The following is a 20,624-nucleotide window of genomic DNA, read 5'->3' as shown; positions in this document are numbered from 1 at the left end:
TCGTCTTCATTCATGGGAGAAAAAACGGAGTGCAGCCATGGGAGGGCATAGGCCCACCCACTGGGGAGCCAGGCCCAGCCAATCAGAGTGAGTTTTTCTCCACTAAAGGGCTTTATTACAGACAGAAATATTCCCCCCTCTGACGATCCCGCAGGTGAAGAAACCGGATCTGGAAGTCCTGGGCTGGGGTGGTTACATGTGGTCTGCGGTCTTGGGGCCAGTTGGATGTACTGTGAGGTGGCCTATGGTAGAGACATGAACATTCAATTATCTGGCAAAAGCTCTGGTAGACATTCCTGCAGTCAGCATGCCAATTGCACACTCCCTCATCTATGACAAAACTGCACATTTTAGAGTGGCCTTTTATTCCTAGCACAAGGTGCACCTGTGTAATGATCATGCCATTTAATCAGCTTCTTGATATGCCACACTTGTCAGGTGGATGGATTATCTTGACAAAGGATAAAATGCTCACGAACAGGGATGTAAACACATTTGTGCCAACATTTGACTGAAATAAGCTATTTGTGCGTATTAAACATTTCTTGAAACTTTTATTTCAGCTCATGAAACATGAGATCAACACTTTACATGTTGTTCATATTTTTGTTCAGTGTAGATAAATGGGTGTAGCCTTAGCCTATGATATACAATATATATGATTTATTATATGATTTTTACTGGTGATCCTAATCATTACTTTTATGTTTGAACAATAGACCAGCCTATTTATATGGGGGGCTATGAAAGTTCTCATGCTATGCTGCCTGAAAGCAACACCCTCAGCCAACTTTGCTAAATTGTTTTGTTGTGACGGAGTGCTGGTCTGGCATGTTGTGGCTTCAAAGATACTGTAACTGTATGATGTAACCCATTAACCATACAGGCCAGATGAGTACCCATGACCTACTGGTCTAAAACTGTCACTCTGATGCCATTTCCAGGAGAAGGTCACTCAAGAAGGAACACAGACTCCCCCTACGCCCTAAAAAGGACTTCCTGCTGAGTTTGATGGTCTGAAGCAGGTGACTCTCAGCGGTGTAATAGAAGACACAGAGACTCTAACCTGAACCATCACCAGCTGAAAGCTGCGTAATGACTTGGGCATCTTACTAAAATGGGGGGTGAGGTCTTGCTGCAACCCTCTGTGTACATAAGCCATTCAGATTTGCACCTTGCCTTTATAAGAGGGGATTCATCACAGCCAAAACTTACAGAGCAGAGCACAAAGTAACTGCAGGCAGGGCAGGGCATTGCTGCACAGAGCTGAGGCAGCAACAATAACACAAGCCAGCCTTCTTCTCCAGACAACAGGGCCTGTGTTTGGGTTGAGCATGGGACTGCATGGGTCTAAGCATGCTCAGTAGGCTCAGGTTGTGATGCTGGGCCTGGACGGCTCGGGGAAGTCCACCCTGCTCTACACGCTCAAGTACAGCGAGTAGAGATGCTGGAGACGGAAGCAAGGGGTCTGGGGTTGGCCATGTGGGACGTGGTAGGCCAGCAGAGGATGAGGTCCCACCGGAAGCACCACTGCCTGGGCACGGAGGTCCTGGTGTTTGTGGTGGACAGCTGGGACCGCAGGCTTCTGGAGGAGGCAAAGGGCTCCATCAGGTAATACTTTTTTATTCATAGTAAAACGTTTTTTATACAATTCAGCCAAATCCTGATGCATGAATGTAAATAAATTACAGGTCATATCCAGTTCTCTTTCTTGTCATATTGGGCCATGTAGTTATTGGGTATAATAATGTATACACTGATCTTTTCACCCAACAGGTGCTGAGGAGTGGGAGTCTAAAGAGCGTTCCTCTGGTGGTGCTGACTATTAAGCAGGACCTCAGCAAGCCCACAGGAGATCACCCACAGATTGGACCTGAGCAGGGTGTGGGAATAAGGACTTGTTTGTCCAGCCGTGCTCTGGGAGGACTGGCTTGGGCCTGGAAGGCTTCAGAAGGGTTGCCTATCTGTTGAAGACTTCGCTAAAGCAGACTGAGGCGGATATAAATATATATATTTTTTTATTTAACCTTTATTTCATTAGGCAAGTCAGTTAAGAATAAATTCTTATTTACAATGACAGCCTACCCCGGGGGAAACCCTAACCAGGATGACACTGGGCCAATTGTGCGCCACTCTATGGGACTCCCAATCACAGCCGGTTGTGATACAACCTGGAATCGAACCAGGGTCTGTAGTGCCGCCTTTAAAACTAAATTGCAGTGCCTTATAGAATGCTGCGACACTCGGGAGGATATAAAGAACAAAATAAAACAACCGAAACCCAAAGCCATAACGATGATGACCGAGACAAAAGGACTGGGCTGCAGCTAAAACCAGTGACTAAAAAACTCTGTGGATGGTGTTAATAATCTCACCTTGGATTATTTTGTATTCTTCTTCAGGATTATGTTGAGCAGAGTAGGTTAAGATTCCGAATGCCCAGTGTTGGTTCATTCTGACCCATTCATACTTGAATATGGGAATAAGACTCTCCAGAACACACTTGAGATCACAATGTATCTCACGCTGAAAGCTAGTATTTTGCACGTTTGCTGATTATTCAAAAGTGTGAATTTCTGCATTTTCTTGTCATTTTTTAAGTATACGGCAGCAGCTACTCTTCCTGGGGTCCAGCGAAATTAAGGCAGTTTATACCATTTTAAAAACATGACAATACATTCACAGATTTCACAACACACTGTGTGCCCTCAGGCCCCTACTCCACCGATACCACATATCTACAGTACTAAATCCAAGTGTATGTGTGTGTATAGTGCGTATGTTATCGTGTGTGTATGCATTTGTCTGTGCTTAACTTTGTGTTGCTTCACAGTACCCGCTGTTCCATAAGGTGTTTTTTAATCTGTTTTTTAAATCTAATTTTACTGCTTTGATCAGTTACTTGATGTGGAATAGAGTTGCATGTAGTCATGGCTCTATGTAGTAATGTGCGCCTCCCATAGTCTGTTCTGGACTTGAGGACTGTGAAGAGACCTCTTGTGGCATGTCTTGTGGGGTATGAATGGGTGTCCAAGCTGTGTGCCAGTAGTTTAGACAGACATCTCGGTGCATTCAACATGTCAATACCTCTCATAAATAGAAGTGATGAAGTCAATCTCTCCTCCACTTTGAGCCAGGAGAGATTGACATGCATATGATTAACATTAGCTCTCTGTGTACATCCAAGGGCCAGCCGTGCTGCCCTGTTCTGAGGGCCAGCCGTGCTGCCCTGTTCTGAGGGCCAGCCGTGCTGCCCTGTTCTGAGCCAATTGCAATTTTCCTAAGTCCTTCTTTGTGGCACCTGACCACACGACTGAACAGTAGTCAAGGTGAGACAAAACTAGGGCCTGTAGGACCTGCCTTGTTGATAGCGTTGTTAGAAGGCAGAGCAGCGCTTTATTATGGACATACTTCTCCTCATCTTAGCTACTGTTTTATCAATATGTTTTGACCATGACAGTTTACAATCCAGGGTTACTCCAAGCAGTTTAGTCATCTCAATTTGCTCAATTTCCACATGATTTATTACAAGATTTAGTTGAGGTTTAGGGTTTAGTGAACGTTTTGTCCCAAATACAATGCTTTAAGTTTTAGAAATATTTAGGGCTAACTTATTCCTTGCCACCCACTCTGAAACTAACTTTAACTCGTTGTTAAGTGTCATTTCAGTCGCTGTGGTTTAGAAATGACAAGTTTAGTCAAAGTAGCAGTCGGCCTATACCAAATACACTAATTGAGAGATCTCAAAATAGTGTGTAGGAGCTGTGGATTAGAATGATAAATATGTCCCAAAACAGTGCTTCCATAATGGTATGTCCCATACAGTTCAATTGGCTCTGTAACATCCAATTTAGTTTTAGTTCCGTGTTCAACCTTCCAGAATCTACATAAGTGGGACACATCATTATTTTGATAAAACTGGAGAACTTTGCACTTTAGACAACTTGGTACTGCCCTGGAAATATTCATTACGTGTTCAGCAAATGGACCTGCAGGTATGTTGGCCTATACACTATGAAGCTCACTATAATGCACAACAGTTGTTTTACGTTGAAAACAACATATTTGATGATATATATATATATCTTACTTTCGCCAATTATAACAGTCATAGCTAACGTTAACGACCCACGTTAACTTACTGTTGTAATGTTACTAGCTATGTGCTTGTAGCCTATTCTGAATGTCCATTCACATTGTTAACGTTAATATATCAATTGATATAGATATGCAGTATAATTTAGTATATCGTATGTTGTCCTTGTGTGTAATATTCTAATTATAAAAGATTGTGAAGTTAAATAACACTTTTGACATTTGACATTGGCAGTTGGTGCCTAGCGACATTTATTATTGTTGCCATAGTGATTACTATTGAAAGTTCCAGGCTACAAAAGGCATTAAAACATAACTTGATATGTATTACTGATGGGCACCGACATGGAAGAAGTCTATATCTATATATCAGTATAGGACTAGTAACTATTTAGGCCTAACGCTTGACCAGAATGGACTCATTGACAGATCATAACGTTACTCAATCATGAGACTATAGAATAACTTTCATTCCCACTATTTGTAGAATTTATTGATGATAATAATTGGAGATATAGTGTGGTGGTCTGAACTACCACAGCGCAACCTAGTGAGGGTTTAATAGAATGATAACCTATTTCGCAAGACCAATGAGTGAGCAATAAGGGGAATTCCCCACCCTTCCACGCCAGAGAGAGGCTGCGCCTCTACCACCGGCATTCCCAGTATGCACCGCGGACAGACCAGCAAAAAAATAGTCCGGTAACTGAAAGGCCTGAGAAAAAAAGAACTTGAAAGGGGTAGCTGCTAGCTAATTAATTTCTAACGGTGTTAAAACATAGCTAAAATTGCTAATATGGCTGACAACGAGAAACTAGACAACCAGCGGCTCAAGAATTTCAAGAACAAGGGTCGCGATTTGGAGGTAAAGTATCTGATTCCGTCGAGGGGTCCCTTTTCATATGCGCTATTTTGTGGCTTGGGGCTGCGTTGTGTGACGTCGTTTGTAATTTTCAGGATCTGGAACTTTGCACCCAGACCAAACCAGGCCTTATCTGATCGTCAAATCAAGTAATTTCTGTCAATCCATCCGAATTTCTGAACCTAAAAAGTAACCATCAACACGTTAATCGTCCCATGCTAACCAAACTAGCAATGACTTCCAGTTTCATCTAAGCTAGCTAGCTAACTACAGGCCGTGATAGCAAACACGCTGTTCGGGATAGCTAGATATGCTATTCGACTGTCATCTGAAATGTAGTTAGGTACCTGTGTCAGAGAGCCCACCCAGTTTGGTGTTGAGGTTTGGAATTGACATACCTAACCACATCTTTTCGGGGGATAATTTCATTAAACGAGATTCGTATCCCTTTCGGCGCTAGTCAGCCATCTCAGTGGGTTGGATTAGTTAACGTTAGCTAGCCAGCTATAGTACCACCCCTCCCCGACTAACGTTCTACTTTGCTAGTTAACTAATTTATACGCAAATGTCAGATGGTATACATCGTTAGTTATAGCAAAGTAACCAGTAAAATGTTGAAACTAGTGGGTACCGTTGGCCAACTTGGCTAACTAACTAATGACCTCAGAAAATTACGCAGTAAGAACCTCAACTATACTAGCTAACGTTAGCTGGTCAGCTAAGTTAGCCACAATACTAAGTTTGTCATAGAACAAACTACGAATATAAAGTTCAAAGTGTCAAATGTAATGGTAAATGTTTACCTCATACTCGTTAGCAGCGTCCTTAACTACACATCTTTAACTATTGTAATGGAGCAGGTCTCGATCCCTCGACCTTCTAGCCGAAGTCCAGCGCGCTATCGACTGTGCCCCAAAAGCATGCTCAAGCGGCAGTCGAAATCCGCGCTTATAAACCCAGGGTCGTTACACTATCTAGTTAGCCAGTACCCGTTGACGGTAGCTAGGTTAGTATCTAATATATCTAGTATCTCAAAACAACGGCGGCATTTATCTGGTCAGGGCCCCTTTACAGGCCTTGGCACACCCATAACGTAAGCTATAAGCATTGTGAGGTAGATGGATGGATAGGCAACAAGTGTAGAGGAGTTTAACATTAGCGTTACATTATACTAACCAGTGTTTTTTCCCAAGTTTTGGAACACAACATCGGGAGTCAGTGTATTGGTTGGACTCCCTTAGTTGTAAATCGTTCTGGTGGGTGGCGACAGAAAATCAGTTTCCTGTCAACAAATGCATATGTATAATCTCTAGGAACTCTATTTATTAGATATATTGTGAAATGTTACCCCCGCTATCAAATAAAAATCTTAATCTAACTTTTGACCAAACTGCACAATATTCATGCTGTGTAATGTGGTAGGGTGTGTGTGTGTGGTCTAATGTCAGCTCACTGTCTCACTAAACAGTAATATGGTGCTGTTCAGACAAAAGTTGGATTCATACGTTTATTTGATAGCGAGGGACACATTTCACTTTTACATCTGGTATGTAGAGTTCCTAGAGATTATGCACATGCATTTGTTGACAGGGAATGTATTTTTTGTGTGAAGCAGGCTATATTGTGGTAGGGTTATTTTACACTCCGGGAGTCCAACCAATACAGACTCCTGATGTGTCCCAAAGCTAGTTTGCACCCCATCTGTAATGGTCTGGAGGAGGAGGGTGCCACACCAACACCCAAGGCTTCTTCAACTTTGAAACATTTTCAGTTCAAACTAGTGGAAGCAACATGATTATAGGCAAGGGAAACAGATGATAGAGGAACACCTATACTAGCTAGGCCTATGTGTTATTGTGTTTCAGCTAGATGGTCAGGAAATCGTGTTCTCTTTGTATCCGGTTTAACAAGAAGTGCCTGCCTCTTTTTAATTAAGTAATATGACTAGTTAACGGCAGAGGCATTGTTTGCGGTGGGAACAAGCATATTGCTTGAATAACAACTAATGTGCATGACTAGGCTAAATCACACCAAGACATGATAAAGTGCTGAACTGTCTCCCACTTCACCGTGGAGAGGGAATATAAGAATTTTCTAAGAAGGAAATGGGTAGTGCCCTTCTAGACCGAAGGAAGAATTTAACTTCATCCGATCATGACAAATGGCCAAAGGCCAGTATGTGATGACAGCAAATTACTTAATGAGGCCTTGTCAAAAATGTAATGTCTGTCAATCAGGTGCTTGAAAATGGTCCCTTGTATTACCACCCAATATTAACATGAACCATAACATACAAAACACCAGCCCTGGAGCAGTTCAGATCTGTGGTAAGTTAGTCTATGTAAATTGTGTCAGTGTCCTAATGTGAGTGTGAGCTGGTGATTTCAGGCATTGGTATGGCAGGCTGCTTCTATCACTGTGCCATCCATGGCTGTGGATGGAAACTAACTCTGAACAGCTCTAGGCATGAGTACACTGGATGCCGTCATCTCATCATATTGGGAGGATAAACATCTGATTTATGTTTTGGGCTTGGTTTGTGGAAGAATCAACAAACAAGTGTATATTTGGACTAATGTATGCGTTTCCTCCCCTATAGACGATGAGGAGACAGAGGACGGAGGTGGTGGTGGAACTCCGCAAGGTAATCATTCACTTTCTTTCCTTTAATCTGTCAGGCAAGATACAAATGCATTTCAGTCAGGTTATCGAAAATGAGTTTGAAGGGATACTTCAGGATTTTAACTGCTTCCCAAGAGTCCGATGAACTTGTGGATACCATTTTTATGTCTGTCTCCTGTCTGAAGGTAGTTTTACGAGCCAATGCTAACTAGTGTTAGTGCAATGACCTGAAGTCTATGGGTATCTGCTAGCATCCCGAAGTATCCGTTTAAAATTCCTGTTTAATAGTTGAGCCTGTTGCCATGCTGATACATGTATGTTAAGACTGCTGTCTTTCCCTGCTCTATGCAGAACAAAAGGGACGAGCACCTTCTGAAGAGGAGAAACGTGCCCCACGAGGACATCTGTGAGGACTCTGATGCAGATGGAGACTTCAGATCGGTACGTGGCTCTGTTCAAATACTTTGAAAAGGCATCTTTCTGTCCTTCCTTGAAGTAATGACTGATGGGGATTGAGGTCTATGTTAAGACTGAGTTCCTTGAACTGTTAGCTAAAGATATCCACATGCAGTCCTAATCAAATGGGAGGGGGCCTCTTGCCGTTGCAGTAAAAAAAAAAAAATAGGATAAATATCGACTGTAATGGGTTTTTTTTTTCTTCAGTTTTTGTGGCGATTTGTGACATACAAAGTTTTATCCACTGACGCTCCTCGGGGACTGGTTAGTGTCTCCATAGTTTCTGACTTATTTTTCCCGGTCAGGACGGCCTCTTAAGGCCTGACTAATTACCCTGAGGTGTGGCCACAGTGCAAACAAACGCATGACAATACCCCTTGTCATGTTTGGCAAAATAAAATTGTTCCCTAACCAAGTACCTACTTTTATTTTGCAGCAAAACACCTCTCTTGAAGCAATAGTACAAGTAAGTGCATCTCACTTCCATGTTTGAAAAATGTCTTAGACACTGATTTCCTTCCCATGTATGTGATCCCCTGTGTGCTGTTGTTGCAGAATGCCACCAGTGATAACCAGGGAGTTCAGCTGAGTGCCGTGCAGGCTGCAAGGTAGGAACTCTATCCTCCTATACCCGGCTCTGCTGGTTGCCATGGTGATTCACACTCAAACATGGTTCCAAAAACCATCTCTAGAATGTTGTGCAGTTAATTGTTTCATGGTTTCCGGTGAGCATGCTGACTTAGTTCTCTTCATTGTCATCGGTTTTGTGTAATCGTTGTGCGAATGTATTACTATGTCGTGTCTGTACTCAACAGCACCTGTGTTGCGCCAACAGCTCAATGTCTGCATTTCACATTCCTTTATTTTGTGTCTGTGTTTCAGTGTGTTTTGAGTATTGTAGGTGCAAACGTGTGAAATAATCACTTTTTCTCCCTGCAGGAAGCTGTTGTCTAGTGACCGTAACCCTCCCATAGATGACTTGATCAAGTCTGGCATTCTGCCCATCCTGGTGCACTGTCTGGACAGAGATGACAAGTAAGCAGGGCTTTACTTTGTTATAGATATTCTGTCTTACATAACACAACAGTGGTTGTGACCTAAGCATTGCTGCAGTGAATGTAAGCTAAGCATCACTGCACTGAGAACAGATCTTTTCAGATGATGATGAAAGTGCAAATTTCAGGATTTTCCCAAATCAGGTGTGAGGATTGTCAAAACCCTTGTATTACCATAACAACCCCTTCCATTTCTTGTTTCATCACTCTTTGTCCCTCCCCTCTCTTCCTCTCTACCCTTTTTTCTTGCTACCGCATCTTACTCCTGCCTCCAGTCCATCTCTACAGTTTGAAGCTGCCTGGGCTTTGACCAACATTGCCTCAGGAACCTCAGAGCAGACCCAGGCAGTGGTCCAGTCCAGTAAGTACCAGCTCTCAACCTCGGCGCTACCACTGCCAGCACTCTGTGGGGGTGGGATTTTCGATCGTCATGCCTACCAAGTCTTGGATTTGTTGGTTATGTTACCCTGAGAAGTAGATTATTTGTGGTCTTTGGTGATTGAGTTAGCTATTGAATATTGAGAGTATTTCCTCTCCTGCAGATGCTGTGCCACTGTTCCTTAGGCTGCTGCACTCTCCTCACCAGAACGTGTGTGAACAGGCAGTCTGGGCCCTGGGCAACATCATAGGTGAGTCTGGATCCTTCACTATGGGACACTAACAATGGAGGCTGATTTTTAGGATTGGCTCAGGGATTCTCTGATGTTTGTCTCGAGGCATTATCGGTGAGTGTTTGTGACACCGTCTGTTCGTAGGCGACGGCCCCCAGTGCAGGGACTATGTGATCAGTCTTGGTGTGGTGAAGCCCCTGCTGTCCTTCATCAGCCCCTCTATCCCCATCACTTTCCTCCGTAACGTCACCTGGGTCATGGTCAACCTCTGCCGCCACAAGGACCCACCGCCGCCCATGGAGACCATCCAGGAGGTAAGAGAGGGAGTGTGTGTGCCACCTGAGTTATGGTCAGTCTGTCCTGGCAAAATTACCTGAGGACACTGTCCAGGAGTTACTGGCTCTGTTTGTTTGTCTCTGAATCTCTGTCGGTCAGTATGTTGTTGAATCTGAGCATTATTTACAGTAGTGTACAGTGTCTGTGTGTGCCCCTGGGGTATATGTATCCATCAGTCTGTCCTCCTAGCTCCTGCTGTAGGTTCCTGTTTCCTGCCAATGTCACTCTCCCCTCATGTGAGAGATGGAGGAATTGATCAGTAGTTGGCTGGTTGTCAGTGGGATGAATGGAGGGAGGGAGAGAGCAGGATTAGTCGGTACCCAGCAGGTGTGCTCCTAAGCTGGGGAAATGAGGGCTGATTTAGTGCTCAGAGAGGCATGTCTGTGGAAGAGGCACCACTGCTGAATAATACTGGACCATGTCTCTAAACTGCCATAAGCCCCTTATAAAAAAGGCGTGGGATCCTTAACTGAAAACAATCGCAGTGCAGTTATCACAAAACATTATTTTCAGTGTTATAGCCTAACTAGATGATGGGCTATAAAGGCTCTCCCCTTCGACCTCCTCCCTCCGCTGACCTCACTCAAGCCATGAACTTCCTCAACCTTCAGTCTTTTGTCCGTCGATCAACTCCATGATGATTAATTGTTGTTTTTAAATTGCTTGTTTTGTTGTTGCTTTAAATCCGTTTGAGATTTCTGTATGTACTGAATCACGCTATATAAAAGTTAATACATTTAAGTTGTGTAATTTGAAGGTAGACTCTGTGATATGAAGTAGATGCAGAAAGTAAACAGCAGAGTGGGTCAATTTTAGCTTGAGGCTCAACTTCTCCACTGTTTTGGTGCCCGAGCTACCACCCTGTGAATGGCGTGAAGTGAACCCACGCAGATACTGTGTGTAGCTGTCAGAGAGCGAAGTGTTCCATCTCAATATCCTAATCTATTCAGTGATGATAGGCCCTGCTTTACTGAAGTTGCGAGACATGGCAAGCCCCAAACATTGTGAGATACAGCTTGCTGATAGATGGGCCTAGTGCATGGTTCTGACTCTGTCTGCCTGTTGGCTGACCTGCCTAAACTGTGCCCCTCCCCTTTCTTTCCATCCCTCGCTAGCTCTTGTTTGTGTCCTCGGAAATACAGCAACTAATAAGTCTCCGACGTTCCAAAAATACTGAATCTTAGGAGTCGATTTCCTAGTGGAATCTAATCTTGACACTCGGAAATGGGAGTCAACCTGCAAGGAGTTGGAATCAATTATTTTGGAGTTGACTCGCCACCACTGCGTCGTCATCGTTAACAGTTGGGAAAATGTCAGAAAGGCAAGCAACAGCAGTTGATGTCAGAAGTTTACATACACTTAGGTTGGAGTCATTAAAACTTGTTTTTCAACCACTCCACAAATTTCTTGTTAACAAACTATAGTTTTGGCAAGTCGGATAGGACATCTACATCAAATTTTATTTGTCACATACACTTGGTTAGCAGATGTTAATGCGAGTGTAGCGAAATGCTTGTGCTTCTAGTTCCGACAATGCAGTAATAACCAACAAGTAATCTAACTAACAATTCCAAAAAGAACTACTGTCTTATACACAGTGTAAGGGGATAAAGAATATGTACATAAAGATATATGAATGAGTGATGGTACAGAGCAGCATAGGCAAGATACATTAGATGGTATCGAGTACAGTATATACATATGAGATTAATAATGTAGGGTATGTAAACATTATATTAGGTAGCATTGTTTAAAGTGGCTAGTGATATATTTTACATTTCCCATCAATTCCCATTATTAAAGTGGCTGGATTTGAGTCAGTGTGTTGGCAGCAGCCACTCTAATGTTAGTGGTGGCTGTTTAACAGTCTGATGGCCTTGAGATAGAAGCTGTTTTTCAGTCTCTCGGTCCCAGCTTTGATGCACCTGTACTGACCTCGCCTTCTGGATAATAGCGGGGTGAACAGGCAGTGGCTCGGGTGGTTGTTGTCCTTGATGATCTTTATGGCCTTCCTGTAACGTCGGGTGGTGTAGGTGTCCTGGAGGGCAGGTAGTTTGCCCCCGGTGATGCGTTGTGCAGACCTCACTACCCTCTGGAGAGCCTTACGGTTGTGGGCGGAGCAGTTGCCGTACCAGGCGGTGATACAGCCCGCCAGGATGCTCTCGATTGTGCATCTGTAGAAGTTTGAGTGCTTTTGGTGACAAGCCGAATTTCTTCAGCCTCCTGAGGTTGAAGAGGCGCTGCTGACACAAGTCATTTTTCCAACAATTGTTTACAGATGGATTATTTCACTTACAAATCACTGTATCACAATTCCAGTGGGTCAGAAGTTTACATACACTAAGTTGACATGGCTTTAGAAGCTTCTGATGGGCTAATTGACATAATTTGAGTCAATTGGAGGTGTACCTATGGATATATTTCAAGACCTACCTTCAAACTCAGTGCCTCTTTGCTTGACATCATGGTAAAATCAAAAGAAACCAGCCCAAAAGTTGTAGACCTCAAAGTCTGGTTCATCCTTGGGAGCAATTTCCAAATGCCTGAAGGTACCACGTTCATCTGTACAAACAATAGTACGCAAGTATAAACACCATGGAACCATGCAGCCGTCATACCGCTCAGGAAGGAGACATGTTCTGTCTCCTAGAGATGAACGTACTTTGGTGCAAAAAGTGCAAATCAATCCCAGAACAACAGCAAAGGACCTTGTGAAGATGCTGGAGGAAACCGGTACAGAAGTATCTATATCCAAAGTAAAACGAGTCCTATATCAACATAATCTGAAAGGCTGCTCAGCAAGGAAGAAGCTACTGCTCCAAAACCGCCATACAAACCGTAGTCTCGCTTTTTTTTAACTGCACATGGGGTCAAAGATCGTACTTTTTGGAGAAATGTCCTCTGGTCTGATGAAACAAAATAGAATTGTTTGTCCATAATGACCATCATTATGTTTGGTGGGAAAGGGTGAAACTTGCAAACAGAAGAACACACATCCCAACTGTGAAGCATGGGGGTGGTAGCATCATGTTGTGGGAGTGCTTTGCTGCAGGAGGGACTGGTGCACTTCACAAAATAGATGGCATCATGAGGATGGAAAATTATGTGGATATATTGAAGCAACATCTCAAGACATCAGTCAGGAAGTTAAAGCTTGGTCGCAAATGGGTCTTCCAAATGGACATTGACCCCAAGCATACTTCCAAAGTTGTGGGAAAATGGCTTAAGGACAACAAAGTCAAGGTATTGGAGTGGCCATCACAAAGCCCTGACCTAAATCCTATAGAACATTTGTGGGCAGAACTGACAAAGTGTGTGCGCGCAAGGAGGCAGAAAAAACCTGACTCAGTTACACCAGCTCTGTCAGGAGGAATGGGCCAAAATTCACCCAACTTATTGTGGGAAGCTTGTGGAAGTCTACCCAAAACATTTGACCCAAGTTAAACAATTTAAAGGCAATGCTACCAAATACTAATTGAAGGTATGTAAACTTCTGACCCACTGGGAATGTGATAAAAGAAATAAAAGTTGAAATAAATCATCCTCTGCCATTATTCTGCCATTATTCTGCCATTTCACATTCTTAAAATGAAGTGGTGATCCTAACTGACCTAAGACATTTTTACTAGGATTAAATGTCAGGAATTGTGAAACTGAGTTTAAATGTATTTGGCTAAGGTGTATGTAAACTTCCAACTTTGACAAGTTAAATGAGAAGTGAAGGCCAACTTTCTGAGAGGTACAGTAATGGTAGTACAGGTGCAATGCTAACCATCTGAAGGGGATGCTCTGAAGCCCGTTGCTGGCAGCAGCACAGCCGCATTGTGAATTCACAGGGCTGTTTTAAAAATTGTCCAGTTGTCACATCCATAGTGGGAATATCCTATTCCTGTCATTTTGTTGGCATCTTCCTCATTGACTATCTTGCTCTCTCCCTCCTTTTCTCTCTCTCAGATTCTTCCAGCTCTCTGTGTGCTGATCCACCACACTGATGTTAATGTGAGTATTCCTGATTCCATGATGGTATCCAGAAAGAGACAACCCAAATAGTAAAACATTGACATTGATCATATTGATTATTTTTTTCTTCTCCCCATTTAATAGCCACAAACAGATATTGGTATATGATCCATGTGTTGATGAATGAGTGAATATTTGGTTTTTGGGACCTTTGACCCCTGTAGATCCTGGTGGACACGGTGTGGGCTCTGTCCTACCTGACGGACGCTGGCAACGAGCAGATTCAGATGGTCATCGACTCGGGCATCGTTCCCAACCTGGTGCCCCTGCTTAGCCACCAGGAGGTCAAAGTCCAGGTATGGAGACACAGATGCTAGTGGGCCACAGATATAGGATCAGCTTAGCCCCCCCCAAATCCCATCATTAACTACAAAACTGTCTGTAGATCAGCATCTAGGATCAGCTTCATCCTACTCAGTGGGGCTCAGGAAGACCGACGCACACCAAATGGAATGGTTGCTTTTGTAAGGACTGAGCCTTTGCCCTACCATAGCTGTTTTTACAGATGTGATGGAATCAGATGGGTGTGTAAGCAATATGGAGGTGGCTTCTCTATGCTCATTAGAATGATAGGTAGAGCATCCTATTACTTATCCATATCAGTTTCCTTCAGGTCTGCAAACACTGACGGTCGTGGCTAGGGGTGGTCAAGTACTTGGAGACCTGTGCACTGTGGTGGCAAGATAAAGTTATGTTTGGGGGGGAAGGGCAAGTGTTAGGAAAAGAGCTCTTGTCCTGAGCTGCGGTGTTTTGACTGGAGACTGATTCCTGTCTGGCCTGTTGGGGGTGGGGGGTGTAAGACAGTTACTATGGTGCAGTAGGTAAGTTGACCCTAGATGATACTGCTCAGGACTTGAATGGGTCTTACTCCTGGCCCTGATCCCCAGTCTGGTGCTTACTGTGCTGATATTCATACTCAAGTCATTCTTTGGGTGGCGGTTGCATTTATTGGTTGGTTTGCTTACTATAGTTAGTTGCATGAATGTTCATTGATGCTTGGAGTTGTTTGAATTGACTGTTGTGTGTGTGTTTCTCTAGACTGCTGCTCTGCGGGCGGTGGGCAACATAGTGACTGGAACAGATGAACAGACCCAGGTGGTGCTCAACTGTGACGCCCTGGGACACTTCCCCTCTCTCCTCACACACCCCAAGGAGAAGATCAACAAGGTAACACACACCGTAAAACATCCACTCCGCACTGCTTCACCTTGCCACAGCATAGCAGGTGTGTCAGTGGGACTGATCATGCTAGACGTGATGATATCAGAGACATGGTGCTAGTGTGAATGCTATATGAATCACGGTGAATGGGGATACAACTATTAGTTAGGTACTCACATCATGGAAGACCTGGATCAAGAGGCTGGTGGAAATTGCAGTTTAAGTAGATTTTGGGGTGGGTAGAGTATGAGATGTGTGTGTGTGTGTGTGTGTGTGTGTGTAGTATTTCTGGGTGGAGGATAGTGGGCGTTGAAGACCCATGGGTCTCTGCTGATATCGGAGTGCATCTGAGGCCTGTCACTCAGAGGTCCCTCCCTCAGTGACTGAGCCAATGATTAGAGCCTCCAGCACCCCTCAGCTCTGAGCTGGAGTCTGATCTAGCTCAGTCTGCACTCCTTTGAATTCCACATGGGAACTAATCACCATGTCTGCAGTCCTCCTGACACATGCACACGCTTATTCAGTCTCTGTAAGCCCTGGCTCTATCACACAACACTTGAAGGAGTAGTCAGACTGATTACTGCTGTTCTCCCATCCTACAGGAGGCAGTGTGGTTCCTGTCCAACATCACAGCAGGCAACCAGCAGCAGGTGCAGGCTGTCATCGACGCCAACCTGGTACCCATGATCATCCACCTTCTGGACAAGGTCTGTTTCATCACTTTCATGGCTTCATTCATCACTTCATCAGTGCTTTCTGTCACACAAAATGACAAATTAATACAAATGTTTTTGCAGGGAGACTTTGGAACACAGAAAGAAGCAGCCTGGGCCATCAGCAACCTGACAATTAGCGGGAGGAAGGACCAGGTGAGCTCAACTGAGGCCTACCTGCTTTACCTCACCTGACATCCAGACATACACTCAAATTGCCACTTTGTAAAAATGTATTTTGTAAACTCTAAAGCTGACCCTTCTCCTCCGGGCCTGTAGGTGGCGTACCTGATCCAGCAGCAGGTGATCCCTCCCTTCTGTAACCTGCTGACAGTGAAGGATGCTCAGGTGGTGCAGGTGGTCCTGGACGGACTCAGCAACATCCTCAAGATGGCCGACGACGAGGCCGAGACCATCGCCAACCTCATCGAGGAGTGTGGAGGTGAGTGCCCAGCCCACAGTTACCTTTTAAACATAAACAGTAGGTAGGAACAATTATGTTGAAGTATAGTGTTTGTATCTCAGTGGCTGTGTAGATTTGACTTGAACCATCTCTCTTTCCTGCCCCTCAGGTCTGGAGAAGGTGGAGCAGCTCCAGAATCATGAGAATGAAGACATCTATAAACTGGCGTATGAAATTATTGATCAGTTCTTCTCATCTGATGATGTAAGTCAGTTCACTGATATGATCATGTCTTGGTTGGGGAAGGTACTGCATACTCCATTGTGGGGAATGTCTTATTGGTATAGATGATTAACTTATTGTCTGATGTTCAGATTGACGAAGACTCCAGCCTGGTTCCGGAGGCGATCCAGGGGGGAACGTACGGCTTCAATTCCTCCACCAACGTGCCAACAGAGGGGTTCCAGTTCTAGAAGGCATCTCGGGAGTCTGGAGTTTTGTTTGCGATGCAGCACTCTGTTCAACATAAAACAAATTAGGAGAAAAAGAGAGCGAAAGAGTGTGAGAGAAATTAGATCCATTGTGCTTGGCTCGTGGGATCCGTGGCTGCATCTTATCTGAGAAAATGTGTGGATTTCGTTTGGCATTCTAGGGGAACCAGCCCAAATGAAGTTTGAGATGGCGAGTGAGTGAGTGGCTACATGTTGCAAAAAAACAAACATCTACATCGAATGCGTTGAGACGCCAAGTAACTTCCATGTTATTGGAGCTGTCGACTAAAACGGAAAACTACTACAATGACAACAAAAACGCGATGTCAGCCCGGGGAGAACCAAATACATCAAAATCAAGAAATTGAGGCAACAAATCACAAAAACACAAAAGGAAAACCAACAAAACAAGCATAAGATGAACCATATGACAATTCTGCGGTCCTCCGACCGGAGGGGGCACCACCTGTGCGCCCATCCCTAAATCGGCCACGCCATCAGACGTGTGTGAATGGACCCTTTGTGTATGAATGTCTGGACTCAGTGCTGAGGAGCCAGGTTCATCTCCTCCAACCAGAGGCCCTCGATGGGGCGTCTCCCCCCCCCCCCCCCCCCCCCCCTCGCGGAGGCGGGCAGGGCCAGAGTCCAGCTGCGCTTGTGCGAGAGAATGGACGAGTGGTGTGTGTGCGTGTCTGGAGAGTGCAAGAAGACTGGATGTGAACGCATGCAGAGAGAAAAAAAATACGTAAGAGTAACAAAACCGAGAAGCGCAAACGAAGGAAAATACCAGAAGAAATTCTGCCTTGAGAGGCAGATACAAATCCCTGAAAAGAAGAACTTTGAAAGAAAAAAAAAATAAAAATCATCATAAGGGTTTTGATTGTTAAGTTAGTATTAATTAACACTGGACAATGCTTTCGGCAGGTGGAGCAGTGGGTGCATTGTATTCAGATGCATTTGGTGGCTTTTCTTTTTGCATCCAGTGTACAATTTTTTTTTTTTTTTTCCCCTGCTTTTACTTTCATTGCTTATGGTGATAAGGATCATATTCCACCTTCCCACAATAACCATACCTTTGCACCAGATATGGGTTTGATGCTGTGAAATTCTGACATGACTATTGTCAACCAAATGACTTATATACTCCCCTAGCATGATTTGATGTTTTTTCTTTCTCTTGAAGCAAAAATCACTGCTTTGCAGTATTGTTGCCATAGCTTTGAGCTTTGACTTAACATAAGGGGGGAATGAAAAATGGCAGTTGTAACATCGATTCATAACCTTTGCATGTACTAAACTATAGCACAGGTAATTAAAACATTTTTTTTTGTTTCTTTAGGCTGTGTACACAGTGTCATTTAAATTTTTTTGTAAACTGTGCTGTTTTAAATGTTACATGTCTCCCCCTACTGACCTAAATTTCTGATTTGAAGATTAATCTGAACAGTTTTGCACATGTACTGCAGAGTGAGAGGCCTGAAGTTGTTCAAAAGGTGTGGTTACTCTCAATCATACCTGCTAACACCAACAATATGCATCATCCAACCACAATCTGTTTTATATTCAGTTGTAGCAATGATCAACTCATGTTGAGCCATTTTAGTGAATGAGAAAAAAATTTTTAAGGGGGGCAATAATTGTTCTGCCTCAGATATTGAGGCACCCCTGAGTTGGGGAAAGGTAAGTATCAGGGATTGGACCCCCAAGCCTCGACAAGGTGTCTCAATGATACATGTTGAGCCTTATTCCTTCATCTAAAACTCATGAACAAGTTTGCAGTACCTCCCGACCCCTTGCTCCTTCCCCCCTCTTTACCATTTAGGTGCACCATCTTCCCCTTCTGTTGAACATATTTTTTTTATTTTTAGCAACAGCAGCAGCATTCCTTGTTAGCAAAGATGTGGTTTCAAAAAAAATGGAATGGAAGAAGTTGGTTATCCTGTTGAGTTGGATCTACAGGCTAGGTTGTCTTCAAGAAAATAAATAGTGAAACCTACAGGTATGGTCTGTCATTTTGTGTTGTTGCCTTTGATATTTCATTGAGGATCAGCATTTGGCATTTGCAGCATTTCAATATCTTTGTCAAAAATAAACGTCCTTAATGCAGTGCTATGGTGAAAGAAGTTAAGCATTAGTGTATATATTTTTACTACAAACATCTCATCTACCCAGACCCGCATGCTCACACCTCCATCCCTAAGGCCTGCATTATTTTGCCACTTACTCATAAATTGTATCAATTAGTTTTCCTCGGTCGCTCATGCTATTCAAAATAAAATAGATTTTCCATTGTGTTAATGATGGCGGATGGATTGATTGATTTCTACATTTTGAGTGTACGTTCTCAAGATTAGGATCGTCAAACCATTGGGTAATTCGCATGCGCACTGAGATACTATAGTCAGGGACCAAACCGAGGACGGAACGGTATCTTCCGCACGTATTCGCGAAGTCCGGGCATCGGTGAGTGTTTTAAAATTACATTCTGTACTTTGAAAGTATCTAAGTTTGAAACAGTTTTGAGTTTGATTAAAAATGCACAGTAACCTCGTTGAAATGCAGCCCAAATAACCAGCTGTGTCAGGCAGATATACTGGTACGCTGGCAACACTACATTTTTAACTATGCTTTTTTTCTGAACTAGTTCTTTGCATCCGCGGTGGAGGCCAGTTTCATATCACCATATGTCTCAGCTGCTTGCCGTAGTTGGAAGTAATCACGAAAAAACCTGCCTTATTTTAGGGCATTTTTAACCATGCCAGCTCCTATTAGTTCTATTGAGCACAGCACCGTGGCACCAACTCGCCTTCGGAACGTTCTATTCCCAGTTTATTGTTCTACGTCACAATGTCTGCTTTGCTATTGTTGGCAATGAGACCTGCCCACGTTGGTAGTTCAAATGTAAACATTTCCTCGTGCAACTTTGAGATCCCATTGTTTACTATAGGGAAATGTCTATTTTGCCAAATCTCGCTTGGGATTCGGACACCATTTTTAATTAGGATAATTGATTTCTAATTAAAGTTTGTCAGCGTACTCTTGCTGTCATCGATCGCTCGACCAGAAATAGTCAAGTTGACATTTTTTTCCCTACCTCGATATGCAGACATAAGCACACTTGGCACCAAGGTGCGGGTGTTGACTTTCTACACGAGTTATTTTTCAGTTTCGTCCAAAGAACAGATTGGAGTGGTAAAATAATGTATACATTATTTGATGCTATTTAGGCGAAATGGAATTCTAAGCGTCACTTCAGTCAAAACAGACGCTGCGATCGTTCGATTCCATTCATTTGCTATCGGCTCGCGCTAGTGTTCCAGTTTAGCTAACGTTCTTTTGCCATTTTCCAGCCTATACTGGCATCACTGTTTTCTTCCAAAAGCAAATACTTCCGGCAGCGTTTTTAAAGTGTCTCAATGCTTTTGTTTTATTTTGTTAAGATATTATTTATGGCCGAAATATTAGGAGTGTGAACGAAGTCCATGTTATAGGCTACTATGTTACACGCTGTCTATTGTCAACAGTGCCGCACAAATAGGAAGTTAACACCTGTAGCCCAAATTGTGATAAATCCAAATTAATCAACACCTTTAAGCGAAATATCATTCTAGACTTGGTCAGACCGCCATGATATTATTTAAACTAGAATAGTGTTACTCAGGTGTTGGGCAGCATCAGGTGATCGGTGCAATCTAACCTGACGTGCCAATTGAACAAACTGCTCTTGTACAATTAGTTTAGTGCAACCTGCCACCAAAATGAGTAGGCTCTTCAAACCCCCACAGTATCAATGTAATAC

At 43.5% G+C, this 20,624-nt stretch overlaps 1 protein-coding gene and 1 long non-coding RNA gene across 2 annotated transcripts; one reads left to right on the top strand and one right to left on the bottom strand.

Annotated features, from left to right (window-relative positions):
- Window positions 1-191: 191 nt before the first annotated feature.
- LOC109909071 (uncharacterized) lies at window positions 192-6,037 on the bottom strand. Its single transcript, XR_002257725.2, has 3 exons — window positions 5,761-6,037; window positions 1,216-1,585; window positions 192-242 (listed from the first exon to the last, which is right to left on the bottom strand). It is a non-coding gene; the product is annotated as an uncharacterized LOC109909071 (long non-coding RNA).
- On the top strand, window positions 4,718-18,837 carry LOC109909070 (importin subunit alpha-3). The gene is made up of 17 exons (XM_020507969.2): window positions 4,718-4,960; window positions 7,557-7,601; window positions 7,931-8,020; window positions 8,472-8,501; window positions 8,591-8,643; window positions 8,975-9,070; window positions 9,366-9,451; window positions 9,633-9,719; window positions 9,846-10,015; window positions 13,992-14,036; window positions 14,222-14,353; window positions 15,096-15,224; window positions 15,821-15,925; window positions 16,016-16,087; window positions 16,211-16,373; window positions 16,504-16,598; window positions 16,709-18,837. The coding sequence occupies exons 1-17, from the start codon at window positions 4,892-4,894 to the stop codon at window positions 16,805-16,807; spliced, it is 1,566 nt and encodes a 521-aa protein (XP_020363558.1). The 5' UTR covers window positions 4,718-4,891; the 3' UTR covers window positions 16,808-18,837.
- The last annotated feature ends 1,787 nt before the right edge of the window (window positions 18,838-20,624 follow it).

The sequence above is a fragment of the Oncorhynchus kisutch genome, linkage group LG18 (genome assembly GCF_002021735.2).
Source record: "Oncorhynchus kisutch isolate 150728-3 linkage group LG18, Okis_V2, whole genome shotgun sequence".
NCBI classification, from domain to species: Eukaryota; Metazoa; Chordata; class Actinopteri; order Salmoniformes; family Salmonidae; genus Oncorhynchus; species Oncorhynchus kisutch.
The sequence above is the reverse complement of the archived record's forward strand: the minus strand, read 5'-3'. Positions and strand labels throughout refer to the sequence as shown.